This window comes from Erinaceus europaeus, chromosome 8 (assembly GCF_950295315.1).
Source record: "Erinaceus europaeus chromosome 8, mEriEur2.1, whole genome shotgun sequence".
Classification (NCBI taxonomy): domain Eukaryota; kingdom Metazoa; phylum Chordata; class Mammalia; order Eulipotyphla; family Erinaceidae; genus Erinaceus; species Erinaceus europaeus.
The window spans coordinates 33,530,687-33,553,313 of NC_080169.1; the positions used below are offsets into that span (position 1 = coordinate 33,530,687).

General features: G+C 37.1%; 1 protein-coding gene across 6 annotated transcripts in view; it reads right to left on the minus strand.

Moving 5' to 3' along the window:
- Positions 1-22,627, minus strand: part of HDAC9 (histone deacetylase 9) — a 1,141,821-nt gene that overhangs the window by 63,521 nt on the left and 1,055,673 nt on the right. For all 6 annotated transcript variants that reach the window (XM_060196121.1, XM_060196126.1, XM_060196123.1 and 3 more), the window contains one exon: positions 11,466-11,550. In XM_060196121.1, the coding sequence (XP_060052104.1) occupies positions 11,466-11,550 (85 nt within the window). The remainder of the gene's footprint in view (positions 1-11,465; positions 11,551-22,627) is intronic.

Genomic DNA, 22,627 nt, shown 5'->3' on the forward strand with positions numbered 1-22,627 from the left:
TTTACCAACTGATTATCTCCCAGTAGAAATAGAGTAGAAATGAGATAAACAAAATTAAAATTCTTTTGTTCTTTTATAACATCAGCTGTTACTGCTAAGGGCAGTCTACAGAACAGAGATATATAATAACAACAATGATAATAGGAGGAAAAGATTAAGGGAAAGGAGAAAAAATAAGCATAAACAGGATGAGGAATTTATTTCCTCAATAACATACAAAAAATAAATTAAGTTCTGACAAAGAGTAGGAATCAACTGTACTTTTTTATGACTGCACAGAGAGAATTTGATTTAGATTTTATTTCTCTAAAATGGGTGAAAGGGTATTCTTTGAACATTATAAGTCACTAAGCATGTGAATAACTACCTTGCTGTCAATAACATAGTTACATGCTACATTTTCCTGCAATGAGAAAACTATATTCCTTTTCATATTAACTTTAAAAGTGGGATACATTTATAATCTTCTGATTATAAACCCACTTTTCCTTGAGGCCACGTGGTGCCTCACCTGGTAGAATACACTCACTATCATGTACAAGGACCTGGGATCAAGACTCAGGTACCCATACGGTAGTAGGAAGTTTCATGAACAATGAAATAGCACTGCAGTTGCCTTTATATCTTTCCTTTTCTATCTCTCCCTGACCTCTCAAGTTCTCTGTCTATATCAAATAGGAAATAAATGGCCATCAGGAGGAGTGGATTTGTGCTGCAAGCACCAAACCCCAGAAATAACCATGGTAGCAGTTAAAATTTTTTACTTCACATTGTCCTACACAATCCCCCTCCTCTCTCTCTCAGTGTGTGTGTGTGTGTTTTAAAATATAATTATTCATACTGATATATTTTATATGCAGGGCATATGAATACCATTCTGATTGTATAGAATAACTTCAACATGAACACGTAGTGACACTGCACATGTTGCTTCTTCCCTGTTACAGTATATTACCATTAAGAAATCTATGGACTTCACAAGAGAAAAATCTGAAAAAAGTCACGAGAGCACATTTTCACTTTGGCACATTTGGTGCTAGAGACTGAATCTGAGGTCACAGGCTTGCTAATTCTGTGCTCTACCTACTGAACTAAGCCACTGCTCACTATTTTATGTAGTTAAATTAACAATGGATTGTTAGACTCTAATCATAAGCACATGAAGAATCTCTAGAGTAGGAAAAAAGATGAAACTAGAAGTGGAAATTCTTATTCTCTATTTTTCTTTCTGTTATTGCTTCTCCTCCTTCTGATCCTCTTCAAGCTCCTCCTCCTTTCTTTCCTCCTTTTTACTTTGTTCCCTTTCCTCACTCTCCTCACTCACTCTCCTCCTACATCTTCTTTTTGTCCCAAAGATTTATTTATTTTTAATTCTTTTAAATTAAAAAAATATTTGTTTACTTATTACTGGATAGAAACAGAAATTGAGAGGGGAAGGGGATCCAGTGGTAGAGAGACAGAAAGACACCTGCAGCAATGCTTCACCACTCATTGAAGTTTCCCCTCTGCATATGGGGACCTGGGGCTCAAACTGGGGTTATTGTGCATTGTAATGTGAGCAATTAACCAGGTGCACCACTGATGGCCCCTCCTTTTCTGCATTTTATCAATTTGATCCCTGGTGATATATGACAGAGATGATTATCTCTCTGTCTTATGAGGGGAATTTATAATATATATGCATATTCTATGCATACAGACAGAAAATAATATAATCTTTAGATAAAAATAATATAAAACCCACTCCCCACCTGCCAGAAGTGGGAGGAGCTTCACAAGCAGTGAAACAGTGAAATAGGTGTCTATCTCTTTCCTTTCTTGTCTCTCCCTTCTCAATTTCTGTCCTAGCAAATAAAATAGAAAAATGGGAAAAAATAGACTCCAGGAGTGGTGAATTCATAGTGTTGGTATTGAGCCCCCAGTAATAACCCTGGTAGCAACAGGCAAAAGGAAAGAAAGAAAGAAAGAAAGAAAGAAAGAAAGAAAGAAAGAAAGAAGAGGAGGGGAAGGGAAGAGAGGGGAGGGGAGGGGAGAGGAGAGGAGAGGAGAGGAGAGGAGAGGAGAGGAGAGGAGAGGAGAGGAGAGGAGAGGAGAGGAGAGGAGAGGAGAGGAGAGGAGAGGAGAGAAGAAGAGAAGAGAGGAGAGGAGAATAACAACATAAAGAGGAAGCATTTCCACAGGAATGGAGAAAAGGTCTTGCCATTATATGCAAGGATAGTGTGAGAGGGATTTGGTATGAATGAGAGAGAGATATTTGCAGAATGACAGAGAAATATTTGACAGGGAAAAATCAGAGAAAGAAATGGAAATGAAAGGGAGTCAGGCGGTAGTGCAGCGGGTTAAGTGGCACAAAGCAAGGACTGGCTGAAGGATCCCAGTTTGAGCCCCCAGCTCCCCACCTGCAGGGGAGTCGCTTCACAGGCGGTGAAGCAGGTCTGCAGGTGTCTATCTTTCTCTTCCCCTCTCTGTCTTCCCCTCCTTTCTCCATTTCTCTCTGTCCTATCCAACAACAATTATTGAGGACATCAATAATAACTACAGTAAAACAAGGACAACAAAAGGGAATGAATAAATAAATAAATATAAAACAATAAAATAAATAAAATAAATAAGAAATGGAGAGAGAAGGTGGTTAAGGATAAAGATGGAACTTGTATATAAAGGGTTACTCCACCTTGGGACATATTTAAGTTCTAGAACATGTGCATCACATATTGCCCTTACTAGGTAGAGAGATGACTCAGTGGGTATAGTGCATGTTCTGCAGAGTGTGCAGCCTGAGCAAAACCTGAAGCACTAGGGATGGGATGGAGAAAATTTCTTGGATTGTGGTACAAGTGCAGTGTTGTAGTGTTTATTCTTTCTGCCTTTGTGCTTTACATGTGTTTGATGTAGCCATGTGTGGGGTTTTGGGGATATAAAAGATACATAAACTCAGTGAATTTACAGGATTATAAGATTACAGGTTCCACATTACAGCCACCACCAAAGAAATCTGTGTCCTTACTCCACACTGACAATGACTATAATTCACACAAACACATAGGGACATTTTGCAATTTGGCTATTTCTTCTTTTTCTTTTTTGTAATTTCATGTGATTTAATTTTATATTCCACATATTAGTAAGACCATTTCACCTTGTTATTAATTTTACCTCCTATAAACTGGTACAGCCACTATGGAAATAATAATAAAAAAAAAGAAATCCACTCCTACACGTATATCCAAAGGATAAAAAAACAGTAATCCAAAGGGGCACATATGCCCCTATGTTCAAAGATACATTATTAACAATAGCCAAGAAGTGAAAGCAGTCTAAACATGCATCCATACATGACTGGATAAAAAAGTCAATAGAATACTAAGCTGTATTTTTTTTTTTACTAAGCTGTAATTTAAAAAAGTCTTTTAATCATATTTTGTCCCTTGGGACAAAATGGATGAAACTTGAGATGATTATGATTCTGCTTCTTTATATTCCATCAGAGTTCTTGCTGGAGCTCTGTTTCCATGACAAATCCACCATTCCCGGTAGCCATTTTTTTTCTTTTTCTTTTACTTTCTTTCTTTTTTTTTTTTTTCTTCTCATCCAGGGTTATTGCTGGGCTCGGTGCCTGCACCATGAATCCACGCTCCTGGAGGCCATTTCTTTCCCCCTTTTGTTGCCCTTGTTGTTGCAGCCTCGTTGTGGTTATTATTATTGCCATTGTTGATGTTGTTCATTGTTGGAGAGGACAGAGACAAATGGAGAGAGGAGGGGAAGACGGGGGGGGAGAAAAAGACAGACACCTGCAGACCTGCTTCACCACCTGTGAAGCGACTCCCCTGCAGGTGGGGAGCCGGGGGCTCGAACCCTGATCTTCACGCTGGTCCTTGCGCTTTGTGCCACATGCGCCCAACCCACTGCGCCACCACCAGACCCCCTCTTTTTCTTTTTCTTCTCTTTTTTAAAATTTTTTACTTTTCCTCCCTTTTGTTGTCCTTGTTGTTTTATTGTTGTGGTAGTCATTATTGTTGTTGTTATTGATGTCGTCGTTGTTGTTGGATAGGACAGAGAGAAATGGAGAGAGGAGGAGAAGACAGAGGGGGAGAGAAAGACAGACACCTGCAGACCTGTTTCACAACCTTTGAAGTGACTCTCCTGCAGGTGGGGAGCAGGGGGCTCAAACCAGGATCTTTCCACCAGTCTTTGTGCTTTGCCCCACATGCTCCTAACGCTCTGTGCTACCACCAGACTCCCCTTCCTTTTTCTTTTATTTGATGGGACAGAAAGAAATTGAGAGGGAAAGGGGAGATATAAAGGGTGAGAGAAACAGACACCTGCAGACCTGCTTCATTATTTGTGAAGGCTCTACCCTGTAGGTAGGGGACTGTGAATTTGAACCCAAGTCTTTGCACATGATAACATACATATTAACTGGGAGTGCCACCACCTGGCCCCTCTTTCTGCTTCTTTGTCATTTTGTTGCCACAGCAGAACTAACTTTAAAAACCTAAGTAAGAATGTGCTGTAGAATTCCTCAGAAATGTCAAGTTTGCTATTTATCACATAGCTAAAAAGAGGACTATGTTGGAATTCATATCATTTTAAAGTTCTCTACACTGGTGTTTTTGAACTGCAAACCAGTTTAGGAAATCAGCAAAAAAAAAAAAAAATTAAAACAGTTGTCATTTATATATGTATTTTCCTGATCCTCAGATTATCACTATTGTCATAGAGGAAGTCTATAAAATTGTTCAACATTTAAAAAGAGTAATCTTACTGAAAAATAAAATGAAACCATGTTTGACGGTTTTCTTATTTTGAGTTTTCACTTATCAAAATCATTTATTATATGCTTCTAGAACTTAAAACTGTAGTCTTTCTACGCAGCTATTAACAACCCACCTTTTCTGACCCATCTTGAATGGAGTTAGAAGGAATTATATTAAGTGAGCTAAGTCGGAAAGACAAAGATGAGTATGGGATGATCCCACTCATAAACAGAACTTGAGAAAGAAGAACAGAAAGGTAAACTCAAAGCAGTATCTGACTGAACTTGGAGTAGGGAACCAAAGTAAAAATCTCTGTGTGGAGGGTGAGGATGGATGCTCAGCATGACAGGGGTGGGAGGGGAGGGGAGAGGATGGAATGGGACACAGTTTTTTGGTGGTGGGAATGGTGATTATGTACACTGCTATTAACATGTAGTCATATAAATCACTATTTAATTAACATGAGAGGGAAAAATTGACTGAATGTCTCAAACTTTTTAATGCACAGACCAGAAGCTGAGTCTTTGAAATGTTGACTCTTCTAAAAGCTTAGACCAGGGAGAACAGAAGCAATCAGTGGTGTTACTCTATAAGATACAACTATATATAAATCATGTCAAAGGACATAATTATGGTGATGTTGTGTATGACGCAGAAAATCCTAACAATGGGATTTTCAAAGTTAACCCAATTGCCAAATAATTTGATTATAGCAATAACTATTGCCTTCTTGGGAACCTCCCACTTCCTCTATAGAGCCTATATTTTCCCCCAGTCCTGGAACCTCTAGGGTTGGGTTCACATTCTTGCATGATTCTCTCAATTAATACCAACTGACACTGCACCTGCTGATCCCAACCTAATCAACACAGTGAGTTGCTTTACTTTAGACTGTGTCCATAGATGTCAGTCCTATAATGTCAACCCTTCAGCCTCATTACTCAGGTGAGACCTTTTCTTTCTCATAGGATTCTCTAATTCCATTTCACATAGTTCACTTCCTAAAAAAGTTCCAAAACCTAGATATAAACCAGGTCCCATGATATAGGGGATATGTTCACATGTACCCATAAATTAGGGCAAAAGTGCACAATAGTTTGCAGTGAGTCAATATGTGCAGTAAACAAGTAGAAAGACCTAAAAAGACACCATAAAGTTCATAATGAAGTAGTTTCTACTTAGACTTAGATACCCTCCTCACCTACTTCCTATTACACTTCCCTCAGTCACTCCAAAGCTAACCTTATCCTCACCTACTTCCTATTACACTTCCCTCAGTCACTCCAAAGCTAACCTTATCAAAGTAAGGACTACAAAAGCTGAATAAAGGCAAGAGACTGGCATACTTAAAGGATGACTCTTTAGTCATTATCAGTCCACCCCATCAGCTGGGGCCGTAGTTGGGGAGTCCTGAGATTCCCAAACAGACATGACAGTCCTAGACCTCGAATAGATTCCTCTCTCCATTATCACTGGTCATCTCCATCAGGAACAACATAATGAACTCCTTTGGGGGCCTCCATATGATTTACCCTCAGTGTAGATTAACAAAGGTAAAGAATGTTCCATCCTTCAAAGGGAGGCTGGACAACATACTCTATGTTCCATCTGAAGAAGATGAGTCCTGAAATTGGGGCAACTTGGAACATTCCTACTCATGACCACAGAATGTGAGCTCAGATCTACAGGGATACAGAGGTTACATAGGCTCCTATGCTGAATATGGGCCCCAGATGAGATCAAGTTGATGGGATTACTGTCAGCAATATGTATACACCTTTCCCATATTTGGAAGCTACTCTATTCCCTGATCCAGCTTTCTAGCCCTTTTTCCAGGCCAGGACATCATCTCTACAGACAATAACTTGGATTCACCTGCATATCCGATGTCAGGCTCAGGAAAAAAAAAAAAAACTAGTATGGTCATAGGCCCTTTGGAATGTAACTAAAATAGACCTACTAGCTATCTACAAAACGGAGACCCTCAAATCTTCATCTGCACTATTCCAGCTTTTAGGTTCATGATTATTCAGTCAACAATTTGTATGGCTTTATATGTGAACTCTTTTGTCAGCCACCAGGTTCCAGATGCTACCATGATGGCAACTGGACTTCCCTGGGCAGATGACCCCACCAATATGTCCTGGAGCCATGATTCTCCAGACCGCCACCCCACTAGGGAAAGAGAGACAGGCTGGGAGTATGGATAGACCTGTCAATGCCTATGGTCAGCAGGGAAGCAATTATAGAAGACAGACCTTCCACCTTCTGCACCCCATAATGTCCCTGGGTCTGTACTACCAGAGGGATAAAGCTATCAGGGGAGCAGATAGGATACAGAGTTCTGGTGGTGGGAATTGTGTGGAGTTGTACCCCTTTTGTCCTACAGTTTTCGTCAGTGTTTCCTTTTTATAAATAAATAAGAAAAAAAAACTGTAGTCTATCACACTAAACAAATTTTGTCTTATGGAAAATTCACTTCCTGGTTTTTCCCCCTCAAAATCTAGTAAACTTGCTATCATGAGTCAGCACTGGTATAAAAACTGGCCTCTGGAAAACTATTTCTCTGCAGAAGAAAGAACAACTTCAGTAAACTCTGTATATTGTTAAGGTAACTTTTAGAAGAGGAAACACATATATGAAGGAACTGTAGTCTGTTCCTAACTACTCTTTTGCATCACTTATGTATTATAGTCACTCAACTATTATATTTAGCTCTAAGAACTTAGCCAGATCTTGTATACTTTTAGAGATGAGGTGGAAACCTCTGCAGAGTAAGTAGTATCTGTAGACACCTCTTGGCTATGCTTACATTTTTAAAGATTGTTTTTATTTATTAATGAGAAAGATAAGAGGAACGAGAAAAAAGAACCAAATGTCACTCTGGTATATTTGCTACAGGGGATTGAATTCAGGACCTCATGACTGAGAATCCAATTCTTTATCCATTGCAACACCTCCAAGACCACTACATTTACTTTTTTTTTTTTTTTTCATTTCAAAGGTAGCTGATCTTTGCATTTACTTACAGTCTGAGGATGAATCCAAACTCCGACCTATCTAGGAATGTCCTTATCTGCTAGGAAAATTGTTAATATGCTGTTGCTTTATGAGGCAGTTTCTTGCCAGCTGACTGTGTAACACAAACAAGGAGAGGACAACAGGGGTACTCCTGCTGTAAAATACTCAAACATATGGCCAGGCAAAGGGCCAATGTTAATTATAGACCCCAGCACCTGGACACCCTCAGCTAGGAGACTTAGTTCTCAAAGAGAAATTCACATAAGGCTTGTCAGCACCTTGCTGTCCACCTTGGGACAACACTATCTAGGATCTTGTCTGAATGTTTCCCACATGCAACAAGGTACACTTCCCAACATTTATATAGTTTTCCAATAGTGTAATTCTGGACTGTAACACAAAATAATCCTTTAGAACCTGAGTTAAGAAGTGGCTGGAAATTTTAACACTTCTCAAAGTTCAAAAGAGGCACTCTGATAATATTTTTGAGGAGGGTCTACATTTTCAACAAGGGCCACCTTCATAAACAGGCAATACATGCAGTCACACAGAGCCCCATATTCAGAATATGTGCCCACTTTCCCCTCCCCCACCTCACCTTACAACTTGGTTCAGTGCTCTCCTGTGACCTATGTAATGTTCTTAATAATTTCGTTTTAGAAAGATTAACTAATCTACTTAATGCAAGAGAGCACTGCTCCACTTCAGCATGTGTGGTATTCAGAGTTGAACCCTGGACCTCATTCATGCAAGTCCTGCTTTCTACTGGCTGAGTGTCCCCCTAGACTGGACAATTATTAATAACTATATATATATATATATTATTGTTGCAAGGACTTGGTTACCCTGGGATAATTTTTTCCCAATAGAATGAGATAGAGGGAGAAAGTAAGAAAGGAAAGGAAATGAAGCTTCCTCCAGTGTGGTGGACCAGTCTGAATTACTCAGGTCATGCACATGACAAAGCAGGTGCACTATCTAGGTGAGCTACTTTCTGGCCCTTAATACATTGTAAGCACGTAAATGTTCACACATTTTTATCTTTACTTATTATCCATAGGTTATGAAGCCCCTTCTTAATGCTCCCATAGAGGACAAATAAGAAAGTCAATCAAATGTCTGGATATGAGTACACTTGAAATGAGAGTAGGATATAAAAGCACAGACAAATATTAAATAAATAAATGTGTAACTTTATACTTTAAGGAAAATTTTAATGTGTCACCTTCTTTTTTAAACCTGGAGCTCATAAATTTAATTTTTCCAGCCTGTATGAAGTCCAAGATTTATTTTTTTTTATTTCTCCATGAACCTTACTCACAACTTTTCTGTTTCTTTAGTCGAAGAAAAATAGTCCCACAGACACATAACTGAATAGAATCAACTAGAAATTCATATCCAATGATCAGTATCATATTCCTGGACCACTTTATATCTGTATTAATCTTCAGTGCATTCCCTTAGTAAGGAGAGATTACTTTCTTATGTTTCTCTTTATAACATCAACCTCAGTTTCTTCTCAATTTGAGTTCCACTTGTTTGAGGTAAATAATTTCTTGTGTCATCAGGACTAATTAAACTGAATTACCCAGTACAAGGCAAAAATCTAGGTTTCTTTTTCAAAGGCTCCTGACTATTTCAAAACAGTAATAGTAAAACCACAAAAAGGGCCTAATTGTGTGGCCTATTCAATTGTAAAGGTTGAATATCCGTGATTCTCAGTGATCAGGATCCAGCCACATACACATTAATCTGTCACTGTTAAATGGATTGACTACTCTAGATTTAGACCAATATCAGTTGCCCTGGAGCTAAACATTAAGTTCATCTTTCCCTGAGTACCTGGTGACAAAGATTCATTAGTAAAGCTGGATATCTTTTGAGAAGCAACGAGGCAAGAGTGATTTCTAAGTCGTCCACAACAGTTCCTCCAAATCATATATCCCTGACTTAGGAGAAATTCCTTTTCAGAAACTCATCTTGAGATAAATTTTCTTTCCTTAAGGCCTTTGAGATTTACTCAAATTCCACATATGAAAATCTATTTTCTCTACTTTTGAGCTGCTGTGTGCCTCAGATTTCATTTTCATTCTTAACCCTTCCTGTATGTACATGAAGTGGTAAGAAGATAAGACTTTTCAGCTTCCTGGCTTTTCATGGTGCTAAAGATTAAACATGAAACCTCTTGCATGCAAGTCCTAAGTGTGACCCTTGCACTATTCCTACACCTTACTTGCATTTTGTTCATGGAATCATTTGTAAATGTTCACAGAAAAACTGACAAAATAGGATGCAAATTGTACCCATATCTCCAAATTGATACTGAGCAAGCAAATTCAAAAATGCAGATAGATACTAAGAAAGTGACTTATCTAGTGCTGTTAATATAATGGAAAAAAAAAAAAGCTTTCTTCCTGAAGGTGGGCATCTGGAACTTGAGGCATTGTAACATCAACGTTTTGCCAACTGCATCACCTGAACTCCCCTTTAATAGAATTTTTTTTTTTTGCCTCCAGGATTATTGCCGGGGCTTGGTGCCTGCACCACAAATCCACTGCTCCTGGAGACCATTTTTTCCCTCTTTCGTTGCCCTTGTTTTATCATTGTTGTGGTTATTATTATTATTGTTGCTATTGGTGTGGTTGGATAGGACAGAGAGAAATCTAGAGGAAGGGAAGACAGAGAGGGGGAGAGAAAGATAGATACCTGCAGACTTGCTTCACTCCCCTTCAGGTGGGGAGCCAGGAGCTCGAACTGGGATTCTTCCGCCAACCTGCTGCGCTACTGTCCTACTCCCTTTAATAGCATTTTTTTTTCAAGGTAGAAGGAGATACTTTGTCTCATTTGTTCAGATCTTAAAATATATTCAAATATTAAAATTTAGTTTGTTATTATTTTTTATACATAGCTGTAATTCTATATGAACCATTTTATATATCAATAGGTAATAAAATGTGTTTATGACTAGTCAGTCTCACAAATAGTTACAATAAATTCCAACTTAGTTTCAAATGAAAAAAAAGTATTTCTGAATGACATTAATAAACTGTTTATTTCTGATGCTCCTTCAAACTTAATTCCTACTATTGTCATTTACTTATCGTGCTAATTTTCACCTTAGCTTATGTTTGATTTCAGTGTGTATATGTGGACTCACATTGTTATCTAACAAAGAATAACTCTTGGAAAAGTAACAGCAATGTCAAGGGAGTGGGTTATAAACAAGTTACGACTCTTTTGTATTGCATAATTGAATGTTGTAATAGCTAAGCTTTCTATTTAACTTTTTCCCTATTTTTTGACCATCTTAGAATCAGAAACTGTTTGTTTTCAATATCACTATGAGATAGCTTAACCTTAGTTAAGACTGGACAGTACAATCAAATTTTCTTTATTCATTTCTTTGTTCACTAACTACTTAGTGGTGATAAGAGGAAAAAAATCCAAGCATTCGGAAAGTATAAGAATAACATTCTAAATTTAGTATGAAAGATAAAATTGTTGCAGTAAGAGAAACACAATCACTCATTTTAGTGTCACTGTATTATATGTGTAAATCATATTAAATATAGGGAAGTTTCTCATATTTGAGCAATTTAAGTATGTTTTACTTGTGCTCTAATCACCATCATATATTTCATGAGCTGTACCTGATCAGAAGTTAAAAAAAAAAACTTAAAGACATACTTTGAATTTCAATGATCTTCTGTAAAGACATAACAGCATTCATATTCGGTGTTTGATGGAGAATATCTTCTGCCAGAGGCTCCAGCTGCAACAATAGTAGATAAAAATATGAAAAGGATATTCTATCTTTATAGTAAATTTAACATAAATAGGGAATATTGACTAAAATAAGTTTTTAAGAAAGTAATTCCACTACACATGTACCCCTATGTTTATAGTTGTTTTATTTACAATGCTAATGAATGAAAATAACCTAAATGCCCATCAATGAATGACTAGATGAAAAAAGTTATGGACTACATAGAAAATGGAATACTCCTCTGCAATTAAAAAAGAAGATACTGTTTCATTTAAGATAAAATAGATGAAACTAGAGGTGATTGTAGTTAGTGAAGTAAGAAAATGAAAGATAATTACTGTACAGTTTTGCTCATATGTGGAATATAGGAAATTGAAACACATAAACTTGCAAAAAAAAGAGAGATGAAATTGTCGCTAAGACATAAGATTAGAAGATTCCAGGGTTATATTTGGACACTGACTGAACCTACTACCTTAGTGATCCCCTCTCCTGTCCCACAGTATGCCATGCCATAGTTCTAGTTCTGTTCGACAGGAGAGGGGATCACTTAGGTGGCAGGCTCATTCAGTGTGCAAATATAACCTTGGAATCTTCTGTCATTATTAAGTCACTCATATTTTTTAAATGTTATGGAAAAAAGTCTTTCCCCCAGTGCACGTTATTATTTTGCTGATATGAGTGCAAAAAAGTATAGCCAGTTTTGGTTTTGTTTTGCATTTAACATAACTGAATTCTACAGGGCTTTTTCTACTGGTAAGAAGATGAATCTATGAAGTCCCTGAAGCAGGTGCATGTCTATGTATAATTCATTAAAAATGTGAGTTATTTGTGTAACTTTAGCAGATATCTCACAAACCAAATTCTATCATGTCTGTATTTGCAGCTGGGCTCAGCACACAAAACCTCAGAGAAGCTCCAGTAGAAGAAAGTGAGCAGCCCATTATCTAGACACTTGCTGTGTTTTACATTTCTCTACCTCACACATCACATTTTGGATACATCACCATAGAAAGCCATAAGACAGAGTTACTCTTATTTAATTGCTATCAAATTAGTAGAGAAAATGTCCAAAAAAAACCCAAGGTAAGATAATTGTACATTTTCATTAAATTCCCATTTTATTCATAACTATGTGGAAGTTCAGGACAAATCTCTGTCTTGCAAATCTATCAGGATCTTCTGGAATTACACTGAATTTTCATAAAGAAGCTCAGCATACACTACTTTGCAAGAAATGAAGACGAGCTTTAAATAATTTATAGAGTGTTTTGGCAGAAGTAAATCTGATGATACATCCCTGGGAATACTTGGGCGATGTAGTTTGGTGTTCAACAGCAGGGACTGAAGAGCCAGAGAACTTGCAAACAAATAACTGTCTAGCAATCCAGAAAGCAAGGAAAGTGGAATAACAAAGGAATGGATTAAAATGTATTTTTCTAGAAAGTATAAAGTTCATAATCTTAGATAGAAGCTGATAGTCAAACCATAGTATTGCGTGAATGGGAACTAATGTCATCATACATTGGAATGAAGTATGAACTCATTTACATCTCTTTGTAGGGAAAAAAAAAAACCCTCAAGGATTCCAAGTTTCCACAGCATATGTGAGTGAATCTTCTCTCCCACCCCCACAGTCTCTCTGAATTGATTATTCTATACATCAGTCATGTAATCTAAAACAATAGCACCTTTCTTCCAGATGCCATAGGATAACATACTAGCTCAGGGATATTTACACATGGATACATGCACTAAATGTAACTCCCCAGAATGTTTTTCTTAGCTGCCAAAGAAAAACCTTTAAGACACCAAAAGGTTTATTTGCAATACAGCATGGTGAGAGGAAAGAAAAGTGATGATAAAAGTTTCTGTAATCCTAAAACTATTAAAGTTTGTTATATTCTTTTTATACAAAAATTTAGTACTCAGTATCTTCAGGAATATGTTATTTAGAAACATTTTCTTAACTTAGAGCAATTGATGAATCATAAATGGAAAAAAAATTCTACTAAAGAATCAGACAAGATTGAGTTACGTTGCTCATAAATATCCTTTCTGCCTCAGAGCTTAAAGAAAAAACTTTTTAATAGAATTTTGGTAGATTTTACTTGAATTTCTTTTGTAATGTCAATCCATATTCAATTATTTAAGAACAAAAGAACAAAGTAAGATCAGCACATTTAGTCTTTCAAAAATAAATTATAATTTTAGGGTGGAAATGCTGACAAATTGAAAGGTTCTGTCTACTGGAAAGAAAGCTGCAGGCAGATCACTAATGTAAAAACCTCAGTCCTGAAAAACTCTTGCATCAAGGTCTGTGGGCTATTTTTAGGACTTGAGTTACATAAAAGTAAATGTGCTTCAGAGTGTTGAGAGTACAAATACAAACAATCCTAAAACTCTAATTTGGAATCACCAGCTAGATATGACAAAGTTGTGTCACTCGTAAAAAAGCAAGCTAGAGAATTAAGGCAATTACATTGATAATTTAAGCTTCCCAAATCATTTTCCTGGTGTTTTAGGTGAATGGCATTTAGAGGACTTAACCTTCAGTAAATTGCCCTAATTTGTTTCATTTTGAGGTACACACACAGACAAAGATGAATTCAGAAACTTCTCAATATAGGTTCTTTACTTTTTTTTTTCAGCTACCTTTGCAGAGTGGGCAATGGGTAATACTCTCATTGGCATGAAAGCAAACAGAATTTAGCATGTGTTTTCATAAAATTAAAACCTTGCCTAAAGGTTTTAATTTTGTGGTTAAAAATTGAGTTGTCTTTCTAGAAAGCTGGTCGACTTAATCATTCACAATTGCAAGCACTAAATATGTCTGATAGAAGCATCTATTTAATAAATAGTTATGAGTACTGGTCATTTATTAGTAATTTAATAACTAACATTGATGAAATAATATGAGTTGTTTTTAATAAGCTCGGAGAAAAAATAACACATAGTAAAGCTATATTTCATAGTTTGGCAGATAAGATAGGCTATTGATTCTAATCAATATTAGTAGCAGTTATTAAATAAACAGGTTGTCTATATAAGCCAGAAAACTTTTGTACTCAAAAGTTATAGTATGGTATTGTCAATATTTCCATTTTATAAATAATAATAACAAAAGAAAAAAGAAAGAGAGAGAAAGGAGTCAGGTAGGAGTGGCGGATTCATGAATGTAGGCACCCACAGCACACCACTTAAAAAAAAAAGTAATATAGGAGTAGGGCACCAAAGTAAAAACCCTGGGTTGAGGGTGAGGGTGAATGTTCGACTTCATGGGGTGGAAGGGGGAGGGGTGAGATGCGACACAATCTTTTAGTGGTGGGAACGGTATTTATATACACTCCTATTAATTTGTAGTCATATAAATCACTATTTAATTAATATGAGAAGGGAAAATTGATTGAGTGTCTCAAACTTTTTAATGCACAGGCCAGAGGCTGAGTCTCTGATATATTGACTCTCTTAAAAGCTTAGACCAGGAAGAACAGAAACAACTGGTGGCACAGCTATATACAAATAATGTCAAAGGACATAAATTATGGTGATGTTGGGTATGATACAGCAAATCCTAACAAAGGGATTTTTCAAAGTTAACCCAGTTGCCAAATAATGTGATTATAACAATAACTATCTATTGCCTTCTTAAGCCCTAAGACAGCAGAAACCTCCCATTTCCCCTAAAGAGCCTATATTTCCCCAGTGCTGGAACCTCTAGAGTGGGGCTCACTTTCCTACATGCTTCTCTCAGTTCATACCAAATGATTTTGAATCTGCTGATCCCAACCTAATCAACACAATGAGTACCACCTCCATATGCTTCACTTCAGACTGTGTCCAGAGACCTTAGGCATGGAATGTCAACCCTTTAGCTTCATTACTCGAGTGAGACCTTTCCTTTCATAGGATTCTCTAATTCCATCCCAGGTGGTTCACTTCCTAACAAAGTCCCAAAACGAAGATATAGACCAGGTCCCATGAGATAGCGCACATGTTCACATGTATCCATAATTTAGGGCAAAATACATTCTGAAAGTTCATAATGAAATAGTGTTTACTTAGACTTAGATAACTTCCTCACCTATTTCCTATTGCACTTCCCTCATTCACTTCCAAGCTATCCTTATCAAAGCAAGGACTACAAAAGCTGAATAAGGGCAATAGACTGGTATACTTTAAAGATGATTCTTTAGTGACTATCAGGCCATCCCATAAGCTGGGGCCCTAGTCGGGGAGTCCTGAGATTCCCAAACAGACATTTTGAGCCTAGACTTCGAAAAAATCCCTCTCTCCATTGTTACCGGTCATCTCTATCAGGAACAACAAAACAGACCCCTATGTGGACCCCCATAGAACCTTGCCCTCCACTTGGATCAACAATGGTAGAGAATGTTCCATCCTCCAAAGGGAGGATGGATAACATACTCCATGCTACCTACACCTGAGGAAGATGGGTCCTGATATTGGGGCAGCTTGGAACATTCCTACTCATGACCACAGAATGTGAGTTCCTATCTACAGGGATGCAGTGGTCACATAGGCTCCTAGGCTGAATATGGGTCCCAGATTACATCACATCAATGGGGGTTACAGTCAACAATTTTTATGCACCTTTCCCATATTTGGGAGCTGTTCTCTTCCCTGATCCAGCTTTCTGGTCCTTTTTTCAGCCTTGACATCATCTCCCCAGACAGTAACTTGGATCCAACTCCATATCAGATGTCAGGCTCAGGCTCAGAAAAAAAAAAAAAAAAAAAAAAAAAACCTAGTATACTCACAGGCCCTTTAAAACATGCTTACTAGCTATCTACAAAATGGAGACCCGCTCCAACTTTTCATCTGCACTACTCCAGCCTTTAGGTTACTTATTAGTCAACAACTTGTTTAGCTTTATATGTTAATTCTCTTTTCAGCCACCAGGTTCCAGATGCTAGCATCATGCCAACCAGACTTCCTTGGACAGACAACCCCACCAGTGTGTCCTGGAGCTTCGATTCCCCAGAACCCCACCCCACTAAGGTAAGAGAGAGACAGGTTATGAGTATAGATCAAACTGTTAATGCCCATGTTCAGTGGGGAAGCAATTACAGAAGCCAGACCTTCCACCCTCTGCATCCCACAATGCCCTTGGGTCCATACTCCCAGAAGGTCAAAGTATAGGAAATCTATTGGGGGAGCGGATTGATACGGAGTTCTGGTGGTGGGAATTGTGTGGAGTTGTACCCCTCTTATCCTATGGTTTTTTCAGTGTTTCCTTTTTATGAATAAATTAAAATAAAATATATTTTTAAAAAAAGTAATAGTATAGGGTGGTAGTCTTTATTCTGTCCTTAAAACTACAGTCCTGAATGTAGTAGGTTTTTACTCTTGGTTTCTTCCTGTTACCAGAGCAGATAAAAGATTAAGAACAATGCTGATTTTATTTTGCTTTTTTTCTCTATTTTTTTTTGCCTCCAGGGTTATTACTGGGGTTCAGTGCCTGAACTATGCATTCACTGCTCCTGGAGGCCATTTTTTCCCTTTTTGTTGACTTTTTTAAAATCGTTGTTGTTATTATTGTTGTATAAGACAGAAAGAAATAGAGTGAGGAGGGTAAGACAGAGAGAGGGAGAGAAAGATAAATACCTGCAGACCTGCTTCACCACCTGTGAAGCAACCCACCCTGCAGGTGGGGAACTGGGGGTTCGAACCAGGATCCTTATGCTGGTCCTTGTGCTTGGCGCCATGTGCACTTAATCCACTGGGCTATTGCCTGGCCCCCTAAGTTTGTTTTCTAATGTAAAGTGTTAGACAGTTATTGTTTCCTTCCCATTGGTAGGATTTCCTAATATGCAGATAATTATTTCCACATATCAGAAATACAGGAAAGGAGAAAAGAAGCAAAGATATAAGACAAGCACAGACTATATATATAAAAAAATACACATTATTTCCCACTATGGAGGGTCTCTAGTTTCTACTATTTTGTTAAAGTTCACTATATCTAACATTAACATATCAGATACATCATATACAATGTATGAATGGATATACAACACACAAACTTTCCTTCACATAGTTCTTGTCATTTAATTTTGTCTGAATTTTAACATTCAAATTTTAACATTGTTACAGAAATTTTACTTTTAAACAGTTTTTAAAATTACAAGTTCATAATTTTTGCTTTTAGTGATGAACTAAATACATGTGTGCTTTATAAAACCAATTTTAAAATTGTACTTGAAAATGCAGAGGGGAGATCAACAGGTAGAGCACCAAGTATATATAAGGGAGATTGTGGGTTTAGTCGCTGGAACTGCATAAAAGCAACAAAGAAAAAAAACAAATGGTCTCCATGGATGGTTCTCTTATTCTCTCCTGAAATAATAATTGTACAAATAATTTTTATTTTTTGTCTCCAGGGTTATAGCTGAGGCTCAATGCCAGCACCATGAATTTACTGCTCCTGGCAGCCTTTTTTTTTCCCAATTTTATCGGATGGGACAGAGAAATTGAGAGAGGAGGGGGAGATAGAGAGGGAGAGAGAAAGGTGGACACCGATAGAACTACTTCACTACTTGTGAAACATCCCCCCTGCAGGTGAGGAGCTGGGGACTCAAACCCAGATCCTTGTATCTGTCCTTGCACTTCATACTATGTGTGTTTACCCAGATGCACCACCACCTGACCCACTATACAAATAAATCTTTAATTGCAAAAAAAAAATTCAGAGGGACCAAATTTAGTCATAACTTTCTTTTTTAATTTTTAAAATTTATTCATATAATAAAATATTGATAAGGCCATAAGATAAGATGTGTATAATTCCCACCACCAGAGTTCTATATCCCATCCTCTCCCTTGAAAGCTTTCCTACTCTTCATCCCTCTATGAGCATGGAGCCAGGATCACTACCAGGTGCAGAAGGTAGAAGGTCTGGCTTCTGTAAGTGCTTCTCTGCTGAACATGGGCATAGGCAAGTCGATCCATACTCCCAGCCTATCTCTATGTTTCCCTAGTGGGCCAGGGCTCTGGTGAGGTGGTGTTCCAGGATACACTGATGGGGTCATTTGCCCAGTGAAGTCAGGTTGGCATCATAGTAACATCTGCAACTTGGTGGGGTTTTGCTTCCTTTGTCCTGAATATCCTTTTTTGCTGGCTTATAGATGAATTATTTTTTTCCTCTATGGTTCCTTTTTTGACCCTTCCTTTATAGATTATCTCCGATAGGCCTGAAAATACTGTTTCTGCTTAGAAGTCTCAGGGCTTGAATCAGTTTTTTGGGTGAGTCTGTCTGGGTTGCTGCTTTCAGTTCTCTGTCTTGACTCCACCTCCCAGTCATAACTTTCTTAATGAAAATTAAATTAGGAGATTTACTTTCTACTTGCTATCAGAATTTGTTACAAAGCTTTAATAGTTAATGGAATAGTGTTGTAAGGATACAGAAAGAGTTTGATGGTCAAGAAAATAGTCTCTACAAGATATGAACAAAAGTACTAGTGGAGAGCCATAACAATAGATAGTCATTTCAACATATGATGCTGGACAGACTTTATATCCACATTACTATTTTTTTTAAAGCCTTGATTTTGAACCAGCAAAATATCTCAACTGGATAATGCCCCTGACTTGCCATGTGTGCAAACCCAGATTTGGATCTGGTCCCCTGCAATAGAGGATGTGTCTTTAATGCTGTGGTGTCTACCCATCTCCACCCCCAATCTCTGTCTATTTCTCTACCTGGAAAAGCCATTCCAGTGTAGTGAGACCACACTGATGAGCAAAGACTTAATTAAATTCCAGAAATCTTGAATTCTATTTTAAGTCATATTCTTGATGACTTAAATTATTGAATGTTGAATAATATTTTCATGGTGAAAGTTTTTAAGGAAATGATGACATTTTCATGAATTTGGGTATACAGAATGGACACTTAAGACAATACAGAAAGTCATAATGAAGAGAATTGATAAAATCCAGTATATTATAGTTAATTTTCTCTATTGAAGGGCACTATTAAGAGGATCAAGATACAGACAAAATATGTCAATACATGCAACCAAACATAAAATCTATAAGGGAATTCTAGAATCTGAAAGAAAAATGAAAATAAATCTGAAGTGTACATAATAATCAAGTAGTTGCTTTAAAATTGTTATATACAAGTACTCAATAAATAGATTAAGACCTACATTGCTTTATTAGTATTTTGGCAAAATGAATATCATGATGATATACTACTATATTTGTAACAGAATAGCTAATTTAAAAATTGAATAATACCATGTATTGAAAGAATATGGAACGAAAGAGACAGTTATGTGTTATTGGTAGGATTTTTAATTGACACAATTGCTCTAGAGAACAGTTTTATAATATATATGTATATATACAAAGTTAAAAGGCATGGACATCCTCTAGCTCAACAATGCCATGTATATATCTATATACAGCAGAAATGTGTATGAAAATGTACCAAATTTTTATATAAAGTATTCATTATAACATTGAATACAAAAATCCCGGAACTAGAAATTTTTACAATATCCATCAAAAGTAGAATAATTAAATCAGCCATGCACTTTACCAGAATTCTTTTTATTTCCTCATTACATAGTAATGAGGACAAATGAACTATAGCTATTGGCAACAACATAGATTAATTTCACAAACATAATTTTTATACTATAGTATGGTGCTTCTAATAAACTGAGATTATAAGTTTAGCAACAAGAGCAAGAGGTCATGTTAGATCAATGCTGCAAGTTTACTTACAAGATATTTAGAAGTCTTGTTACAGGATATAAAGCAACTCAGAAAAAAAAATGACTTAGTTTTCAGGATCAAAGATATTGTGGAAGAATACGCTGATCAAAACCAAAAGAATATGCTGATCAAAACCAAAAGAACAAGAAAAATAGATTTGATATAGGCCTGACCTGCCATAGTGATGACTATTTAGTATCAATTCCCTAGAGAAGGAATTGATGGCTAAAATTCAACTTTCAATTAAATAATTGTCTAGAGATGTCTGCAATTAGTTGTGTATGTTTAATTTGATTGCTAAATAAATATGGTTATAATTTTACCCACATTGTTTTTTATGAGTCATTTTCAAAGTAATCCTTATTTTTTTTGAAGTCATTAAAATATTTGGCCAAACAGAATTTTTTTAAAAAAGCTAAATCAACATGAATTCTATTGGTAATTAATTTACCATACTGTCAGCATATTGAGATTATTCAGAATGAATCTGCCTGCATCCTATCTATATGTGAATAGTGTTGACACTACATAACAATAAGTAATCCTATCTAGCTAAGAATAAAGATATAAAGCTACCCAATCTTATTAGAGTGTCAGGTGGAACAAGGGGCAGAGGGTAATGTCATCAACATTCAACTCATAAGAGACACTGAAGGAATCCTTGAATAAAGAAGAGGATCAAATAGGCTAGCCTCTGAGTTTATGACTACAATAAATGTTTTTATTAACTGATCTTTATCTGAAGCCATTATGACTTGGAGAAAAATATATATTATAGAATATATCAACCATTGGGTAAAATGAAGACAGCTGTAAAGAAGTGTCTCTATTTGTTGCCATATCCAAATAGTATCCATAATTTCCTGACAATTAAATATGTAAAGTTTATACTTAGTGGCATATTTAGACACCATAACGAAAGCTAGATGATTAACTATAAATAAACTTAAAGGTTAAAAAAAATAAACTAGTATAGTCATGGGCTCTTTGGAATATAACTAAAATAGGACTACTATCTAAAATAAGGAGGCTCCCCCCAAAACTCTTCTTATGAACCATTACAGCCTTTAAGTGAAAGATTAGTTAACAATTTTTTGCCTCTTTATGTTAACTCATTTTTCAGCCACCAGGTTGCAAATGCTAAGATGATGCCAATCGGACTTCCCTGGCAAACGATCTCACCAATGTGTCCTGGAGCCTTGCTTCCCCAGAACCCTGCCCCACTAGGGAAAAAGAGAGACATGCTGGTAATATGGATCCACCTGTCAATGCCCATGTTCATCTGGGAAGCAATTACAGAAGCCAGACTTTCCACCTTCTTCACCCCATAATCACCCTGGGTCTATACTTCCAGAGGGATAAAGAATAGAAAAGCTCACACGTATGGACATCTAATCTTTGATAAAGGGGCCCAAAGTATTAAATGGAAGAAGGAGGCTCTCCTCAATAAATGGTGCTGGGAAAACTGGGTTGTAACATGCAGAAGAATGAAATTGAGCCACCTTATCTCACCAGAAACAAAAATCAACTCCAAATGGATCAAGGACCTGGATATTAGACCAGAAACTATCAAATACCTAGAGGAAAACATTGGTGGAACACTTTACCACCTAAACCTCAAGGGCATCTTGGATGAAACAAACCCAATTGCAAGGAAGACTAAACTAAAGCAGAAAAAAACCAATGGGACTACATCAAATTGAAAAGCTTCTGCACAGTCAAAGAAACTATCACACAAAAGAGACCCCTCACAGAATGGGAGATTTTCACATGCCATACATCAGACAATAGTCTAAGCACCAAAATATACAGAGCTCAGCAAACATAGCACCAAAAAAGCAAATGACCCCATCCAAAGATGGGCAGAGGATATGAACAAGACATTCACTTCAGAGGAGATCCAAAAGGCTAACAAACATATGTAAAACTGCTCCAGGTCAACGACTGTCAGAAAAATGCAAGTAAAGACAACACTGAGATACCACCTCATTCCTGTGAGAATGGGATACATCAAAAAGAACAGCAGCAACAAACGTTGGAGAGGCTGTGGGGACAGAGGACCCCTTCTGCACTGATGGTGGGAATGTAAATTGGTCCAGCCTCTGTGGAGAGCAGTCTGGAGAACTCTCACAAGGCTAGACATAGACCTTCCATATAAACCAGTAATTCCGCTCCTGGGGATATACCCCAAGGATTATATAATGCCCAATCAAAAAGATATGTTCATAGCAGCACAATTCATTATAGCTAAAACCTGGAAGCAACCCAGGTGCCCAACAACAGATGAGTGGCTGAGAAAGCTGTGGTATATATACCCAATGGAATTCTATGCAGC